This window comes from Pagrus pagrus, assembly GCF_965226575.1.
Source record: "Pagrus pagrus genome assembly, chromosome: 21".
NCBI lineage: Eukaryota > Metazoa > Chordata > Actinopteri > Spariformes > Sparidae > Pagrus > Pagrus pagrus.
In genome coordinates, this window is record NC_140208.1 from 8,360,739 (window position 1) to 8,380,860 (window position 20,122).

Genomic DNA, 20,122 nt, shown 5'->3' on the forward strand with positions numbered 1-20,122 from the left:
TATGTGTAAAATGTTACTTTTGTTTGTACTTTTGATTGCCAGAAAATTACTTTTGATACTTAAGTACATTACATATCAGACACTTTTACTCAAGTAATATTCATATGGGTGATTTCACTTTTACCAAAGTAACATTTTAACACAGTATCTTCACTTTTACTCGAGTATATAACCTTTGGGTACTTTTTACAGCACTGGACATGACAGTAATAAGCACTAAATGCATGACCTCTTATTGTGAAAGGGCTCCACACTCCATTCACTGAACACGATGAGGATTTCAACAGAAAACTAGTTACTGTGAGAACCCGCTCCTGTATGACAAAAATCCTCTTTGTCTGATCCGTGGCCCTTCTCCACAGATAATAGAGCAAAATGTGGCCTGAGGGAGATAATTTGTTCCCAGATCTTCAGATGGCAATATTTTCATTTGAGCCCAGGAGGGGATCTCTTGAATTGCCAGCCTCCATTGTGTTCCAACAAGGGGCACGAAAGTCTTGTCAATTAATTTCTCTTTTATTCCAGAGCACGGAGCGCCTGAGTGATTTCAATTATCAACCAATTAAGAGGTGTTTCCTTTTATTTACAGGCTTTGATTCCGTGCGTATCCATATTGTTTGGAAATAAGACAGGACAGGGGTGTTAAATCACTTGAACATTTCCTCTGCATGGCCTTGCTCGATATTTCCTCCCCAACAGCAGGCTTTCTGTTGCGTCCCCCGGGTCACAGGCACAACAAAAGCACATTACACGCCGTTGAACTCTCCCGTTCAGCGGATGCTCTTCCACCGTGCTTCCCAATACGGAAAACAAAAACAAAACAACAAATCCCATTAACGGGATTCACACAGCGCGCACACACGGAACGGGGGCGGCGTTTTGCGTGACAAGTCTTTGGGAATAGACGAGAAACAGGTGCAATGTTGGGCCAACAGGTTGACATCAGACCAGGCGCAGACTGAGTCAGAGCCGTGCAGCCCAGACAGAGAAGCTTGAACTTCTGAACCTGGTGGAAGTAAGTTAAAGGTCTGATTGCATGTTGAAATGGGGCGATTGGAAGTGACAAGCGGAAAATGTCTCTGTCTTACACACTTTACTGCTTACAGCCACTTGACTTCAGATGTCCTGACAGGCCGCAGAGCATTTATACTCGTTTATGTAGGCCATGAGGGCTGCGTCTGAGTATTTGGAGGGATTGTTTTGGCAGAAATACTTGAAAAAAGTGGGAGTTTAGACGTTGCTGTTGTGCTTTTTTCTGAATATCGGTGACAAGATGATAATTTAGTGTTAAAGTTGACAGAAGAAGGAGTTTCTAGGAATATTCCAGGAATGTGAAAGTGATTTTCTTCAGGATAATCAATAAAAAAAGATCAGAAATTAAAAGATCCAAACAGAAGTTAGATAAAGTCTAATGTATAAAGTCTAATGTTGGTGTTTCAGACTTGGTTTTTCACTCCTAAAGATGAGTTGAATGAGAGAAAACACACATTGAGTTAAAATAAATGACTTTTTATTCAAACATCCACGTGAGTTTAAATAAAACACAGAGCACGGTTCAGTCTAAAAACACACAGCATGTATTTTCATATGAAAATAATTTCTGTACATATCGTCTTCTTATGTTAAGACAGAGAAACAGCCCAGACGAGCAGCTTACAATACGCATTTTTTTTAAAGAAAATGACAGGATTTTTTTTTTTTTTTTTTTTTTTAAACAAATGAACAAGTTTGTTGCACTAATATGGACAAACCGTAACATGAACATTCCTGTCTAATACACAGAAATATGACTTTTCCCCAGTGTGGGAGGGTTACTGTGAGGAAAATACCAGTTCGGTTCCAGTGCTAGTTTTATAATGAGTTCCACTAAACCAGAACACGAGGCTACTAAAGAAATGTGAGGACTACTGAGTGATAAATTACTTTTTTTTTTTCTTAAAGACAGTCTACACCTCTGTTCCCTCCCGGCTGTATATGAGGTTATTAACACTAAAATGGTTGGAGAGGCTCTGTACTGATGCGTAATAGTTCATTCGGTTGTTGTCAGAGATTAAAGTTGGCGAGTAAGAGCCCAGTCCGGACATGCCCTCCCTGCTCTGAGACAGTCCCCCGAGATGCCCGGAGCTGTAGTCCCGCTCCCCTCCCCTGGAGCCGCCGCCGCCGCCGCCGTCGATGGTGGATCCTCCGCCGCCGCCGCTGCTGCTGCTGCCGCCCGCCAGCAGCGAGTTCACGCTGGACACGAAGTTGCTGTAACACGGGCTGTGCTCCGCGGACGGAGGCGGGGACGACTTGGGCTCAGTGGAGGCCGGGGATCCGTGCAAGCTGGGCGGGGAGGAGCTCATGAGGCTGGCCGTGTCGGAGAGCTTGTGCGCGCCGTCCTCTGACTTGACGGGGAGAGAGGCGCTGCTGTCGGCTCCGGCGATGTCAGCTCTCCTTTTCCTCTTCCGCCTGAAGTTGCCGTTGTCGAACATCTTCTCACAGTTCGGGTCCAGCGTCCAGTAGTTTCCTTTACCTGGATGAGAAAGAAAAAAGGTTTAATAAATATGGATGACACGCTTTTATCCAAAGTTGCACATCACCAAATCTGATCAAACTGTCAGTGAGCTGGGATGATTTTTAAAGAACAGCTTCATCAATATCATTAAAAATAAATGTCTCACACAGAAAAACTTTTTTTTTTTTTTTTTTTTGCGTAAAGGTATTCCAGACTCACCGGGGTCATCCTCATCACGTGCCACCTTCTTGAAGCAGTCATTCAGTGACAGGTTGTGCCGGATTGAGTTCTGCCATCCAGCCTTACTCTTCTTATAGAAGGGGAAGTTATCAGCCACATACTGATAGATCTGACTCAGAGTCAGCTTTTTGTCTTGGGTGTTCTGTATGGCCATCGCGATCAGCGCCGAGTAGGAATAAGGTGGTCTGACCATCTTGAAGAGCTCCTGCTGGCTGGATATGGACAGCCATCCCAGATCCGCGCCACCGAACCCGGTGGGAGGCGGCAAGAACTGCCTCTGGTTCGACCCATATCCGGACTGAATGTAGGACGTGCTGTTGTTCCCGGGGAGATAAGGAGATGAGTTGATGCTGGGTCCGTTCAGCCACAGGTAAGGGTTCGCCGACGGTGAGGTGTACTCTCCAAGGCCGTAGCTGGAGGGGTGCGTCGGCGGCCTCTGCGGGTGATGGTGGTGGAGGTTCTGCTGGTACACCCCGTAGTTGTCGCAGTACACGGCCATGTCCAGGAGCTCCTGCGCGCTGTGGTGCTGAATAGGGCTGGTCTGCTGGTTAGATGGTTGGTGTCCAAAAGCGTTCATAATCCACCCTAACCAGATTCCCAAAACCTAACTTCTTCTCTGTGTGTCTCCCTCAGGACTGAGCTCATCCTCAGAGGGAGGAGTATTTATGCGCAGAGCCCGGAGCCTCTACAGGTAGCCCATTGAAGAAAACTTTTGGGACGGTCACACCCCTCCTCCACCCCCTCTGTCCCGCGACAGCCCTGTCGTATTGACCCAATCTGCCTATCAATGAGCACCGATACTGCTTTTAACTGCAGAGCAGAGCCTCGTGTTATTATAAGGTATATACCCATTAAGGCAGGTAAGTGACTTGCAACTACTGTCCGTGCGTAATTACGCACTGGAGCATGTGTTGTCTTTATTTTTAGGACTTGTTTGAAACAAATCCCGCAAAGACAAAGTGAACTACAAAGAGAAGATATGAGCCTATACGAGTAATATATATTATAAACTATTGAAGGTCACAAAAATTAGTAATTGTCCTAAACTTTTACAGTTTCCAGACACATATCGGATGATTTTACTCGATCTGACAATATTTAAAACAAACAAACAAACAAACAAACAAACTCCAGCTACAGCCGGCTCCCATCTGATTTTCTTTTCCAACTTAAAGTGTTTCGGCCACAAATAAATCATTATCAAAAGATCCATTTTATCGAACAACAAATAAAAGATGTAGCACTTCTATGAAAAGAGGATTTTTATTGTGATTCGCTGCTTTTGCGCACTGATTGTCACCATGTCAGAACTCGTTGAACTTTCCGCACGACAGTGTCAAACCCAAACAAAGAAGACACGCATGTTTGTAAAAAAAAAAAAAAAAGAAAGGGAAAAAAAAGAAATTCGTTTGCAATAAACACATCACAAGTGCCGCGAGTTTAGTGTCAACAAGTGACTCGTGGAGAAGAAAAAAAATCCCCCCCAAAGAAAACAGACTGCTGTTTCTGCCCGGTGTTATTGTCTTTCTATTCGTCTTTATTAACTTTTGTGAATTTTACAAACACAATGTATTTTCTCTCACTTTAACTTGTGAATCCTGTAAATAAAAAGTGTTTTAATCGCCATGAGAAGTAAAACTGGAGGCGAATCTTAAACTTTTATGGTAAAACATGAGGAAAAACCAGGATCACGTGCTGTAATGGATAAAACACACATAAAAATAAGGATGTGCTCCAACAAACTTTACACAATCATTCATTCATTTGTTGACAGTGTCAACCTTTGAGGTTTCTGGATCTGACCTCTGGCAGGCCAGTGGTTCGAGTTTCGATTGAGAGCAAAGTGGAGAAGACGACCACAGCTCACCGACACAAACACAATCACTACAGGCTGATATTTTACACATATTCTGCATCTAAACTATGAGGTCAAATCTCTTTCTGTAGGACTCACACACCTGAAATGAAAGTTTACAGGAGCCCCCCCCCCAACGAGTCAGTTTGTTTATCTGAACTCATTCAGGTCTGCTGTCATCCCCGAGAGGAGAGCTCTCTGCAGGTTTCTCACTGCTGCTGGACTCCTGCGCTAATCGCCAGAACATTCCTCCTCTCCATGACCTTGATGTAATTGTTTGGCTCCGAGGTGTTGTCCCGATCACAGGCTGTACAGCAGCGGCGAGCAGTGGACTCCACGGGGGGCAGGTGGCATTTAACCCCCAGATGAAAACAACACAACCTGTAAGGTGTCTAACACCCAGTACAGCTAATTACTGCTGACTGCTGACTGGACATCTGAATCTGCAGCAACTGAAGCAAAAGGCTGAAATGATCCTGACACTTGCATGTTCATCATCTCAAAGGAGGTTTTGTGTTGCTGAGATATCATGATGCCTTATAGATTTAAAATCTAATATATAATAATCTAATTCATGGAGCCTGACAGATACATGTCGACAGATATTTGTGCCGATATTAGCCTATCACAGATGTGTCTGTGTATAAGTTGTGCGATACAAAAGTCCTTTTTTCCTTTTTTTCCCCAGAATATAGTGCAGAAAATGATACCTGGACATGTCATTTTGGACAATAAAGCTTATTGTTAACTGTCTCCAATACATGCATATCTGTGTGACAAGCATGGGATAATCACATTTGAGGTATAATTGCAAAAAAAATAATGTATATGTATTATATTCTGTTTATATATATAAAAAAAAACAAAAAAATAGCCAATACATCAATGTCTAAATGTGTTTATTCCGTAATATTGGCATCAGGATTGGCCCAAAAATATCTGTTGGTCGCATCTAATTCATAATGATATGCTAGTTTTTAAAGGGCCATACAGACTTTTAGATTTTTTAAAAATATGTTATCATCCTATCACTGTTACACTTTCATTTTAATATATTCCCCTGTGGGCTTCATGATGCTTGCACAAATGAAAAATTAGATTTAATTGCGTTCGAACTTTCAAAATTGAGTTTACATTCGAGTATTGTCGACTGTAGGGCAGGTTAAGACTATGAAAAATTAAATGTAAAAAAAAAAAAACATTTCCATTTTTATTTTAAAGAAAACAATAAGTTAACCCAAAAATGAAAGTTCGGGAAAAATGGAAGTTCGGGTGAAGTTTGGTTTTCCACAAAACATTTCTGATGCTTTGCAACAAAGCTGTGTTACAACTGCTTTAAGAAGTAAAAAAAAAAAAAAAAAAAAAACCATGTAGTTCAATCTCAGTTAATCATGTTTTTTTTAAAGTTTTAAAACAAGACCCCAACTACTGCTGTTGTTCAGGAGAATGTTGCGACATGTTTTGCTGCGAAGCTCCAGAAATGTTTTGTCGACTACAAAACCTCATCTGACTTTCAATTGGCATGGAGGGGAGTAGATAATGAAGATTATTTTGAGTGAACGTTTCCTTTAATATGGTCAAAGAATGCAGATATGCAGGAATGTAAAAATTAAAATGCAAATTAGATTTTAATTTTTACTCAAACAAGACATGAATATATGGGAAACTATAATGCTGTTGTGGAATTACGTTTTCATTTTAAAGTTTACATTATCATTTTATTGTAGTCTCCCCTGGGCTTCATAATTCATTATCCAGGCAGGTTGAGTCTTAAAAAATGACATTTTAAATAAAGAACATTTATTTTTTTTATTTAAAAATCATCATAAAACAGCTATTTGAGTGTGTGAAATGAACATCAGATTATTGCATTTCCTTTTTTGCCCAAACAACAAATACATATGAGAAATTATAATACAATTGTGGAATTAGATTTTCATTTTCAAGTTTACGTTATCATTTTTAACATAGTCCTCTTTGGTCTTCCAACAATATTTTGCATTGTGGTTGATTAAAAATAGGCAGACATCAGAAATGAGTATTGTTGTGTCGGAGCAGCCATCGATCACATTTTTCTTTTTTTTCCCTCTCGGATTGAGTTGACAAATGTCAAATGTGGCCTCGACTTGGCAACCTGAAGCCCCCGTGTCATTGTAAAGTAATAACTCAAACATGCTGACTGTGTGTGCGGGAGGGGCTGTCGATTGTTGCTCTGCCATGTCCGTCTTCATCCCCCTGTTTCCTCAAGCTTTTCGAGGTCATGGGAGCTTTTCTTTGGGAGATCAAGTCAATCACAGCGGGGTCAGAGAGGCCGGGCAGAGCCACCACCGCGGGGCCCTTCAGGCTGAAAGTAGAGAAACAGGCGGTGCTGCAGGTGATGGGAGACTCACACATTCTGCTTTTTTTTCCCATCCAGTATTTATCAGCACATTTGACCACTGGGATTAGAGCTAAACACTTGCTGGGGTGAACAAGGACCCTCAGGGTTAACAAGGCCTGTTTTCTGCAAAGAGCCTTGGCTTTTACAATGTGGCTGTATGAGTTAGACATCTGCTAACTGTTTATTTCTTTGAAGTAATTAGCAGACTATTAGATGCACTTAAGGCCAATAAAATCATGAGAGGCCCCAGATAAAGTCATTAATTCTGACTGTGTAAACAAAATTATCCCCTTGTGTAGCCGGGGGCTTGTCCATCTCAGAGTCTCCCCCCAGTGGAGGAACAAAGCCAGAACACACACAACACAGTCCGAGCACTAATTAATGTTCAGCCCGGGTGCAGAGTGACGTGTGAAAAGAAAAAGGCTGCTCTTGCTGAATGCATTGCAGAAAGTTAATTCCTCTGCAGCCCTGCAGGAGATTACAGACACTTGAAGTGTTGTGATCTGAAACTTGGCAGGCAGAGGAACTGCCTGGCCTCGGAGCATCCCTCTTCTCTACACCAGCTGGTCTTTATTCTTCGGGATGGCAAAGACACATCCACCGCAAGAAACATTTATAATAGGATCTCTAGCTGAGCTCTGCACCTTTTCTCAACCCAATTCAGGAGTTTAAGGGGGTGAATAATGGGTGTTAGCCGCCTTACTCCTTACTCCTTACAAATTATCAAAATTCACATTGTTTCATTTTAAGTCAACTCATCTGGATGTTAATAAAATATTTAATAGCCTTTTAAACCCACGGCTGTTGCATTATCCAAGGCCTCTGCATAAATAAGTCAACTTGAAGGCCAACAATATACTTCTAATGAAGCAGGAGTGATAAAAAAATCCCAGACTTATTAAATTCCCTCTCCTCTCATGAATATACTGTATCTGTTCTTCTTGTTTCTACAGTTGAATGCTCAAGTTTCACTGTGGAGAATGATGCATGTGCAGAGTTGGAAACTAGACGGCTGCTCACCCATTCATCTGCTGAAAGTGGAAAAGTTTCTCTGTGCCATTTGAAAATCTGATTTTAAGAGGGCATGGTTTGTGACATCACAAGTAGTCTAAAAAGCCAATCCTGATCAAATATCCTGGAATTTTTAATGAGGTAGAAGGAGTAAATGCATTTTTAAGTATTTTAATGAGGAACAAACAGCCCCTTCTAACCCCCAACGCGTCAAACAGCAGCCTGGTCAGTCGCCCCATGCTTCTTAGTTTGTTGCTGTAGTTACACCTCTTGCATCGTAGTATAGAGAGAAAGAAAAGTCCAAGTCACGGGGTGTTTGGGTTGGCCATATGCAGGACTTCCCAGCGGAAACCAGGTAACAACATTACATTTTTACATTGCTTGCGGGAGAACGTTAATTTAGGTTACATAACGTAAGTGATGTGACTGCACGTTGTTTTGACACAAAGCAGGATGTTTTCCTGAACCTAGCCGAGTAGTTTCGGTGCCTAAACCTAACAAAAACGTGACTGTTTTTACAACGTTAACACCAGTCTAAAAGTAAGATGTCATCAAATGTGAAATCTCTATCAACAGGCTTTTATTTTGAAAGTCTCACCAGATGTTGCAAGTAGTTTTTGTGCCTAACATGACATGTGGAGGCCTTAATGTGCAAAATGTACGCTAGGGAGGTAAGAAGAACATCATAGTTTGAAGCTTAAGGCTACTGATAAAGCTGCCATATTTAATGAGTTGGGATTGAGAACATGTTTTTAATGTCTGATATTTGATGTGAGCATATAGAAACTCCCCCTCCAGTCAATAAAACAACTCTGCACAAACATCATTCTGCACATGGACATATTATAGGACAATGGGGCCCTGGCCACAGATATGTAAAAGGACCCCAACCCTCCTTTATCAGAGTATGTCCAAAGTGAAAGAGACAATGTCCCTTTGTACAAATTATTCATTCAAATGGACTCTCAGGTCCAGGGGCCCCCAGGACTGTGCCGATTAGGGCCCGTTTGGTCATCCATCCATGATTCTAGACAGTGAAGTCCAAACATCCATGTGACGGACCAAAAAACAAAACATATTTATGAGTGGATGGGGACTTTAAGTTTGAGTCAAATAGCCTCAACTAAAATTTCAGCACAAAAATATCAAGTCATTCGTCTACCTGCGAGGCCCAGGGAGGTGAACATGTTCTTAGTAATTAGATGTTCCTCCCTGTGCAGTCTCCTCTGACCAATTACTGTTTGGCCCTGACAGTCTGTCTCCAGGAGCTAAGGAGGCAGCCCTGCGGACAGCGCGCTGACCGAGGGAGAAATACAACCGGGCCGGCCTTCTGCTTCACTGCTGCTGGTTGCATTAGCTTAATTCTCCCCTCCACTGGGCAGATTTACACCTCGGCTCCTGATTACATCCTTGGAGGGATCAGATGTTACTGGTCTGCGAGAGCCAAAAAATCTGCTGGGCTGCAGAAAGGTTAAATATGCTCTCCCCGCCGATTCCTCGTGTGATCTTTAAAACAGAAAGGTGGCGTAGGGAGAGTCATTTTATAAGCAGAGATATTTCAACTCTAAAATCCCCATCACCCATTAAATAACTGCCGCTTCACTTCACTGGTGCAAAGACATAGTGGACATGATTTGATGTAATAGAGTGCTGGTGGTGTCAAGACTGTTAATTTGACCTTAAAATTATATATACACAAGCCAAAGGTTTATGCCACTTTGTTAATCACTCATATAGGCTGTGTGATGTGACAGGCAGGGCGCACTGACGGAAGCATCCAGGTGAGGGCAGCATTGCTCTAGACATGACGCCGTCAGCATGACTCAATAACCAAAGCACCCATCCATCAAGCACGCTGGGAGGCAAATATATATTAAAAAAAATTCAGTGTATTGATTTTAATCACACAGAATTTAAGAAATAGAGGGCTGAAGTGAAAGTGATGAAATATGTTGCACTGTGTGGACGTTCAGCACTCAAGATTTTGTCTTTACAGCTCTCCAGTACTAACTGTGCTCATTGTTTACCTTCCTGCTTTGGAGTTATGTATCCTGCTACAATAATGATAAAAATATTCTGCTCTGAAAAGGTCAACAAGACAGCAGCGTATTACAAAGTCTGATGGAAGCGTGTGTGTATGATAATTAATCACATTTTGCAATTTAACAGTCAGAACTTTAAAGGGGCACTGCATAGCTCTGGAGAAGAAATTTAAACTCTGAATTTTTATATTTACAGTATTAATGAGGTAATAATACAAACTCATAGATATACATTTTTTCCATAAGTGAATAAACAAGCTCTTCACTGTTTGAAGCTAGAAAGGTGGCAGGGTCCGCCACATATAAACAAGTTGTCCTTCAAGGTCAGTTTGTTTATTCAGGTCATGAAAACAAAGACAGTTTGTTTATTTAGGCATACAATTCAGTCAACGAAGATCTTTCTCTTCTGATTAAAAGCTCCTCCCCGAAAACTACATAGTGCACCTTTAATGAAAACCTTGCTCTCAGCAGAGTTTGATATCCATTTATTCAATACTTGTGCAAGAAATTCTTCTGAAGCAGCTCAAAAATATATCGACACGAGATCAAAAAGAGCAAATAGCAAAGATTTCATTAACTGCCTCAAATCAATATTCTTCTATTGGGCACTTCGGAGGCACTTCTCTGGTTATTTCCATGTGAAGCTGGGAACTCTGCTTCCTCATCAAACCAGTTCTCCACCCCCGATCTCTAGGTATGTTTCCTAGCAACACGTCTCACCGACTGCCTGGGAAAACCCGGTGCTTCATAATAGCCTCAGCTAATATAGATCACCACCACTTGGCTCTCTCTCCGTCATACCAAGATAATAAGCCTGTGCAGAGGATGTACATTTTTGTGTTTAGTGCTGAATGCAGCACAATGTAACAGGCTCAGGTTTAAAATACCAACAGTTCCTCCTGTGCTTTATAGTCCGGCGTGGACTGGTCTCTGTGCTGCTTGTGACAGCCGCTCTTGATAAGAGAGTGATGGAGTGTGTGTCTGCAGTGTGTAAAGTTGGAGGCAGTACAGAAAAACAACATTAAAGTGTTCGATCAAAGGCTTGGCTCACAGCGACCGGTGCAGGTGTTTAGTATAAACTCTCTCAACAGATTAGAAACATGCTCAAAGGACAGTTTGCAGCATCAGCACAATCTCACACTTTAACAGAATAAAGACATTTGAAAACTCAAAATCAGTTTCTAACAGTAATTACTGCAGTCCGTTTGGAGAGCGACTGCAATTTATGATTATGTCCACAGAGCCGCAGGCGATGTCATCAAACGCAATGAGGCACGGGGGCCTGACACCACCGGGGGTTGTTGTGCAGTATCAGCTAAGATGGGTCCTTCATTACCTCACCTTGGGCCCTAATCTTGTAGAGGGGCCCTGCCGCACAGTTACATTTATTATGCTTTACAACCTTGAATTACGTTAGTTTGTGTACAGTACGGTCAAAAAGAGTTATTCCAACATAGGAGTACTGCAGGGCTGCTGTGGATTAACCGGATGATCATTTCCTCATTGATCCTTAAATCATTTCGGCTATACAATGTCAGAACACAGTGGAAATTCTGCCACAATACAGATAATAATACAGTTATGCTTGGCACTGACGGCTCCGCTCTTAAGATGCTCCCTGAAGTGACCAAGCAGCATGACCCCCAGGGTATACAAGAGTGAGCCCTAGGGAAGACAGTGAATGCAGCTATTGAGTAGGAGCAGTTATGAGTTAGGAGGGAGCCATATTTAAATGGTCCGCCTTGTGGTGAGAATAATTGGCGTGAGACTGATTGGTAACAATGATTTAATCGGCAGGCTGTCAGCTGATTACAGCTGGGGTGTATGACTTTCGTGTCCTGCTTGGCTGCATGAACGCTAAGCTTCATAAACAAAAGAAAAAACCCAACTCCAACAACCTATTTATCAAGTTGTTGCCAATTATTTATCTGCTGACCAACTAACTGATTAATCAACTAATCAATCAACGCCTAGCAGGTTAATCCATGCACAGAGATACAAATTAAAGCATCCAGTGAAATGAGGCACTTACTGCAACAATATCAAAAGGATTGACACAATAAAACCAGGAGAAACTATAGATAATTCTTAAAGTTTGGTAAAAACCTTCATCAGGGCAGGATTTCAGGATCCAGCCAGAGATGTCATTGGGTGCAGCAGCTTTACTCCCCTTTGCCCTCCTTAGGACCTTCCTCAAGCTCCTCTCAGTGACAGAGAATGGGGATTTCCCACTAAAGGTATTATTTGAAGCAGCGACTAGCATGTGTACTAGCCTTGTAGCTGGCATAAAAGACGTTCAGTTCATCAGCTAGGGAGCTAAAAGGGGTCACAGTTGGATTTCTTGTTTTGTCCGACAGTCCAAAAACCAAATGAAAATCAATTTACTGTAACTACCACTAACCTAAACCAAACAAAAACTGCAAATTCTCACATTCGAGAACAGGGAACCATCAAACAATAGTACTTTTTGCATGGAAAAAATGACTATAACTGTCTTTTCAAATAGCTCTTGCTTGCTTTGACATCATAATAAATATTTTGCATTGAATCATTTTACAGCATCATGTTCTCAATTACTAAACTGCTATTGAATAAAGAATCTCATTAGAGTGACACTGAGGCAAACAGCTGATTTGCCTCGATGTCAATGTTTTCTTCATATTTCTGGTATGAAATGCAGACACTCTCACAAAACAGCAAAATAAGACGAGCCTTGTTCTTCGCCACACAAGAGATGTTTGCTCTGCTCCTGAACACAATTCATTCAGTCAGTTTACTGAACCACTCGGTGACAACTCTGCTGAGATAGAAAAGGGGCCTTATGGTTCCTGCGTGACACTATCTGTGACAGCTCCACACAACACTTTACTGTCATGCTGACATCCATTGATTGCTGCTGAAGCTGCACGTTTGTTTACAGGGAGCAACAGCAGGCAGCTGTACATGTTGCTTACAGCAGCTGACGTATATGAAGATATTTTAGTTTCCAGACAGGCTGACATTTAGAAGGGCAATTACCATGTTGCTTTTAGGATTAATTATATGGTATTTTCTTCAGTTTTAGACCGTTAACTGTAAATAGCATCAATAAATACTGTGAGACACAGAGGTTGTTATTTAACTGGATAAAGGCATCATATTTACATAATGTGCTACCAAAGCCAACAAAATGTTTGACATTTGCCTCAAACAATTGCTGCTGTCATACCAGATTTGTATCCATCGTGAAATGTTTTAGCCAGGCTAGTCACATGGCTCTATGGATGACTAAGTCGGTCAGTCAAGCTTGTTGGTCAAGACTGAAATGTTCCGATTGAATAGATTGTCATGAAACATTCATCGTCCCCAGATGATAAATCACAATGACTTTGGTGACTTTCCCTCCGGCATCACCAGCAGGTTCGATTGTGGTTTTCAGTTACATGTCAGACAGATTATTGTGATATTTGGTACAGACGTCACTTGAGTTTTTGAGTAAATACTTGCAAAATGAATGACTTTCCCTATAGGCCTTGACTATACTTTGTATCTACTGCTTAATTAGCAAATGTTAGCATGCTGACACATGAAATTCAGATGCTAAACAAGGAACACATTCATCACAGAGCTGCTAGCATGGCTGTAGACCTAGTTTTATAGAGTAGGATAAAGTTTTATTGATACCTGGCAGTAAATTCTCAAGCTACCCAGCAGATAACCTGCATTAGTCTTGTTCATGCATTTTGCTGGCAATAAAACAACATACAATAACCTCATCCCAAATATAAAATATTCTGTATATCAGAAAAGCTAACATCTGAAAAGTTGTGTTCTATGAGTGTCTGCCACATTAACAGTGTAAATGCAGCCACTAACCATCTGCATTACTTGTAGTGAGCCTCCATTTGGGAAAAAAGCCAGGAAAGCCCCATGGACAGTTGTGATTGGATATACAGTAGGCACGGCTGTTGATTTATGGAAATATCGTCCTCGTTCATTATGCGAAGGAGACATTTAAAGAGGCGCGTGCACATTTGCAGCCTCCCAGCAAATAAAAGTGTGTCAGGAGAGAAGGGAAATATACACATTATTCCAGGCTGAAATGACAAATGAGATGGGGATAGAGTGCGTTGTAAATACATTTCTCCCGGTGAGAAGGAGCTAGCTCACAGCGTTTCCCCCCACAAAGCCTGTGGAAATCCTCTCAATTAAGCGATGCATTTCCCCATGCTTTGAGGAGAGAGAGGGTGAAGCATAATGCCTGAGCACAAATCACTGAGAGCATATTGAAATAGCTGCCAGTTAACTATGTAATATTACCACTGCTGAAATGCCTCACCCTTTATCCCTTTTCAATTGCAAGGATAGATATTGAGTCTGCACTGGGTATCCTTGATAAGTGAATTATGCCATTGATGAAACTTTTTATTCCCAGCTTACAGCTCGGAGAGAATGAGCTCATCAATGCAATGCAATAAGCAGGTTACAGTCACTAAAAAAAATAATAATAATAGGAAAGAATATAAGACCACCCCCTTGGCCTTGAACAAGTTTTATGTTTTGCATCTTTAAATCACTGTGTGGATGTAATAAAACAAACTTTTTAATGCCAGTGAAACATTTGTAAAACTGATTTTAATTAAAGTACAAGTAGTAACCAGGTTGACTACAGTACTTACCCCCCTCAAGTAAATATTAAAGAGGTGCTATATGTAAGAATTGGCCACCAGTCAAATTCATTGTGTAAACAGCTGCTGACTGCTGCTAACACACAGCTAGCTGCCGGTAGCTAGTAAGCTCAGTTAATAGTGCACCTAGCGGCCGTGTTGGGGTTGTTTATTATCGGACAGTCACCTCTTGAAGTACAAAGTGGCTCAGGGCTAGCCCGTTAGCATGCGAACTCCAACAGATAACTCTGCACCAAAGTATATAGTCAACACTGTTGTTTCTTAATTATCTGTTAATATTTTTTAGTTTTAAACAAAATTCTTACATATTGCACCTCTAAGTAGAGTCACCCAGGCCCAATGTGCTGGCTAAAGGTGGCCCACCACCACCACCAGCTTCCCACCCTGATCATGATGCCAGAGGAAAATGGCCCCCATGGCAAGGTGGGAAATTTATTTACTCAAAGTTGTCCTGAGGGCAGAAACGTTTGTGATTGGTTCAATCTGACAACCAATCGCAAGAGGGGAGAGAAGTAGCCAGTTGAACTAGCATCCTTGGTCTGATTTGATGTGCAAAGCAGAGCTGTAAGTTGGACTACTTAATTGCATGAATTTAAAAATGTCAGTGTGAAGGGATATTGCTATGGGGAGACATGTCATTATGGCACAATGTGCATTTCACTATAATGATAATGCTGAGATATGTTGTTTGAAAATAGCAAGCTAGGGCTATCTAGTAGCCTGATTTGATGTGCAAGGCAGAGCTGTAAGTTGTTTAGTCTCTCTTCTGGTCCCAGGGCTGAAGTAACATCCTCCTGCCCTCAGGACAACTTTGAGTAAAGACAATTCCCACCTGCTGTGAATATGGTCTCTAGGTGCTTGTTTTTGGCCTGTGGTCTGCTACAAGTTTGCATTTTGGCCCTACAAGAGAAAAAGTTTGAGCACCCCTAGCAGATGCAAATAGTCTGTTGTAGTCTGGTGTTTTATGAAAACATTTTTTATTTGTTTTAGTCTCTTTTGTACCATTTTCTTGTCTTGTTTCTTTTTTTTTAAGCATATCTTACCGCTCATCCTGGGTTCACTGCTACTTTCCTGCTTTAGTTATATTGCTCTTTTCGGTAAAGTTCACTATAAAGTTTAATATTGCCATAAATACAACGGATTGAGACTCTGACATACCAACTTTTGAAACCATTCCTGTGTAGCATTGTAATTGTGTTTGGGGGTCATCATCTTTGCCGGAAAATAAATCTTCCAAATTGCACTTCTGTTGGAGGTCGCAGTTGGTTTTCGTCCAGGATTCCTGTCTTTTTTCGGTGCATTTATGTTCCCGCTACCTTCACAAAACCTTCCTGGCTGAGGAGAAAAACATCCCCACAGGATGATGCTGCAACCACCAGGCCTCACTGAGTACAATGTCATATGAGTTTTCTCTTTTTTGTTTTAACAGTGGCTTTCTCTTTGCACGGCTCCATCAAACTGCTCTTGGTGAATCACAGGGGCAGCCATAATACCCTGTAGCTGCTCCCGAGTGTCCACGGGGCTGCTCCAGGCACATTTACAGCTGTGCCATGTTGTTTTATGATTCACCTCATTGTACTTTGTTTCAGTAACCTTGTCGCAGATTTGTTTGTTGCTTTGTATTCATGATGTGGAGTTGTGCCCGGACATTTACTGAGCAGCTGTTGGACCTTCCGGTTTCAAGTGCTTTTACTATTCAACTGTCACACTTTTATTACACACACAGGTGATCACCATTAAATTAATTATGTGACTCTGAAAAACAATGAGCTGCACCAGTGATGAGTGCAGGTGTGTCACAGTAACACAGCAGGCCTGTTTTTGGCATTGGGACATTTTGACACGTCTCAGTGGGAGAAAAGCACAGGTGTAAATAATAAAACTGATGGCTAAATTCCATTTAGCTGCCTCTGTTTAATGGTCCCGTTGTTGTGCATGCTGGATCACTGTCACACTGTGATAACTCACTGGGATGCTTAAAGCGACAGCTCATCCCTATACATATATTTTTCATCGTACTCTTACCTGTAGTGCTATTTATCCATCTAGACTGTGAGTTTGGTGGGAGTTATCACAGACGTCTGCCTTCTCTCCAATGAAACTAAATGGCGCTTGGCTTGTGGCGCCCGAAGCACCAAAACAATATATTTGAAAACTCAACAGCAATGTCTTTTTCCAGAAATCATGACCCGGTTATTCAGGTGTTATTCCGGTTGGCAGGTGTAGTTCGCTAGAAAGAAAATAGTTCCTAAGTGAAACTGCTCATTAGATCTGTGTATCTTGAGTAAACGGGTCATGATTTCTGAAAAGAGACATCGCTGTTGAGTTTTTTCAGATTTTTTTGGCTGCTTTGAGCACCACAAGCTGAGGGGCCATCTCGTCCCATTATATTCAACAGAAGGCAGACATCTCTACGGCCGAGATCTCCAAAACTTGGCAACTCACAGCAAAACAACCTAGATGGATAAATAGCACTACAGGTTAGAGGTAGAATATTTATTTTTAATTTCTGCGTGAATTGTCCCTTTAAAATCCATTATCTTATGTTGAACATTTTGTCCTTGAGTTCAACTTTTAGATAATTGTTGATATTTTCACATTTGTTTTTTGCATTTCACCATTACCCAGACATTCCTACTTGCATCTAATGTGATTCAATACTGCAAAATCAAAGGGGAAGGAGGAATTCTCATTATAGACATTATATGCTGAAAATGTACACTTTAAATAATTAATGTACAAAGTGTGATTGCCTGCTCGTTAACCGCCTCCATGTTGTTTAGCAGCGCAGCAGGAAACTCTCCGGCACTCTGTTCTTCGGCCTGTAGGTATTGATCTGCGATTTAGGAGTGGTTGATTAGTTAGTGACCATCAAAGGTCATATTTCTCCCGCGACACCTCACTTGCTCCCTACGCTTTTCACATCAGAATCAATTGAAACCATAAATTCCAACAGTGTTACAAGTCAAGTCACCAATGCAGTGGGTCGAACGCGCATTAGCAACCGAGCGAACGCTTTAATGAACACCATCATGTTTTTGTTCTTGTTAGTGGAGCCCGGTACTGCGCCGTAGCAAAGGGTAATGGACCTTAGAGAGAGAGAGAGCGTCAGGTGGTGAAGCCTTGATAGTGGCTGCAAGAAAAGAATGAGAAAGGAGGAAACCATGACAGAAAATAACACTGGTGAGATAGTAAAACTTGCATTTTTATTGAATATTACCGACTCCATTTCTTTTTGTGTTTGGAGGGCAATTCATCAGCTAGACAGATGGTCAAATGAAGGTCCCGTGGAGCACATATTGTACCTTGTATTCAGCCGGGGTGACATGAGCACAATAATGATCGGTCCTCACCAGGATTAAATGGATTTTTTACTGTTCGACAACTTACACACACACACGTGAGGATAGAAGGAGCTTGGGTGATTGGTCAAGGAGGCATGGCAGGAAATGGTATAGACTGGAGATGAGTATCCTCTCTATAGAAATGATGAAGCTCTACCACCTTTATAATTAACTCTAAGTCTAATTATGTACTTGGTTTATTGTTGAGCACTTGAGAAACAGCATTGAGTTACAAACACATTAATGAGACATTTTATAGTCTGACAAAACACGTTAAAATCACCCATGAGCTTGTGTTTCACGAGTGGTCTCCTATGACAGCTTTCCCCAAACAAAAACACCAAGGGAGGAGATGTCAGTGTTCCTAATTAGGACAAGAGAGCGCTATAACTTTCTTGAGATAAAGAAAAAGGAAAAAAAACAAAAAAAACACCTTCAAACAACAGATGCTCCAGTTTGAGCATTTCTCCTCAGGCAGACACCCACTCACAAAGTGTCAGCAGAATATGAGAGCAGAAGAATATGAGCCACCTGGGGCAAACACTTTAAGAAAAGGTCCCGCAAGCCGGTTTTACGGTACAGACAGCGGGGCCTGTAAATACACTTACAAAATGTGCGAGTGGCGCTCCGGAAATTGAAGGATCAGCGGCACAGTATTTTACAGGAGCTTTGAGTCGATGGAGCACGGATAACAGCTGGAGACCGGCAAACAAAACAAATGTGTGATGAACTAATGAATTTGTTTTATTAATATGAGAAGCTAAATGACTAATAAAGCACTTTATATGCATGCATATTAGTAGCATATTGGCTCTTCAGTAGTTGTTATGATGAACTCATTAATGTCTACTTTGGCATGACCATATTCTACACCAACTAGGTTCATTTATCCCTCAATAACCTCCTAATAACTGCTCATTGATAGTAAGTAAGGAAGTTGTTGTATATGAAGTATGGTCTTAATATGCTTCAGTAAGGGTCTTATGAAGTGTTAGTACCACAAGCTTCTCCCTTAAAGGAAAAGTATATATATATAAAAAAAGAAAATCCAGTCATTTAATGTTCATCTTCAAGTTTCACAACCCACAAAACATTTCTGGAGCTTCACAGCAAAACAGCGTTACAGCATTCTCCTGAAGTAGATGGGGACTTGTTTTAAAATGAAAAGAACAACTGAAAAAAACCTCCTAAAATGGCTCCGTACAGCTTGTCTGGTGTAATCCAAGTCTCTGGAAGCCTCGAGATCCCAAATTGAAGATGTTATTTACCCCCTCGACACGCAGTTGAGCTTGTGCACCCACTTTAGAAGGGCTGATGTTAGCGTAAGTTTTATTTTTACATTTTTTAAAACAAGTCCCCATCTACTTCGGTTGTTCAGGAAAATGCGGCAACGCTGTTTTGCTGCAAGGCTCCAGAAATGTTTTGTGGAAACTTCACTGGACTTTTTAATCAGCATGGGGGACAGTAGATGATGTCTGAATGTTCATTTTTGGGTGAACTTTTCCTTTAATAACACTAAACAAAACACAAAACTACAAGTGTTTTCCTAATCCTATAATCCTAATCCTAAAGTAAGGTCTTCTTCGTAACTAATTCACTAGTAGTTAGACACATATTAACCCTTTTTAAACTAATGATGATGATGAAGTTCATGTATTATATAGTTTATATATAGTTGCTTTATAATGACCAATAAAGAGCCAAAATGCTGCTAACATGCATGTGAAGCAGCAACTAGTAAATGGTGAATATGTGTACCTTAATATTAAGTGTTACTCAACTGACTTATTGTTTAAAGTTTCTCAAACACCTCACTTCAACATAAAGTCTGGAAAGGCCTTATGATTAATTATTTTTCCTAAAAACTCTTCGCCTCAAATGTCGTCTATGTCAGAATGATCACCGTCATGGAACTTTATATTAGCCAAGTTTTTCCGCCCAAAGTAATGCAAATGTTACTAAACTAATTAAAGTGTAATTCAATTTAAAGCTGCTGCACGGCAGATAATTATACACTTACTTAAGGGTTCAAGCTGCAGTCATTAATTTTGAGTCAAAATACATTAAACCCATCGAGCATAAAGAAGAT

At 41.1% G+C, this 20,122-nt stretch overlaps 1 protein-coding gene across 1 annotated transcript; it reads right to left on the minus strand.

Moving 5' to 3' along the window:
- Positions 1 to 1,555: 1,555 nt before the first annotated feature.
- foxi1 (forkhead box i1) lies at positions 1,556 to 3,311 on the minus strand (the record flags this gene model as incomplete). The annotated part of the gene is made up of 2 exons (XM_084342007.1): positions 1,556 to 2,512; positions 2,714 to 3,311. 2 exons carry the CDS (start codon positions 3,309 to 3,311, stop codon positions 1,947 to 1,949), a joined length of 1,164 nt encoding a protein of 387 aa, XP_084198133.1. The 3' UTR covers positions 1,556 to 1,946.
- Positions 3,312 to 20,122: the final 16,811 nt, after the last annotated feature.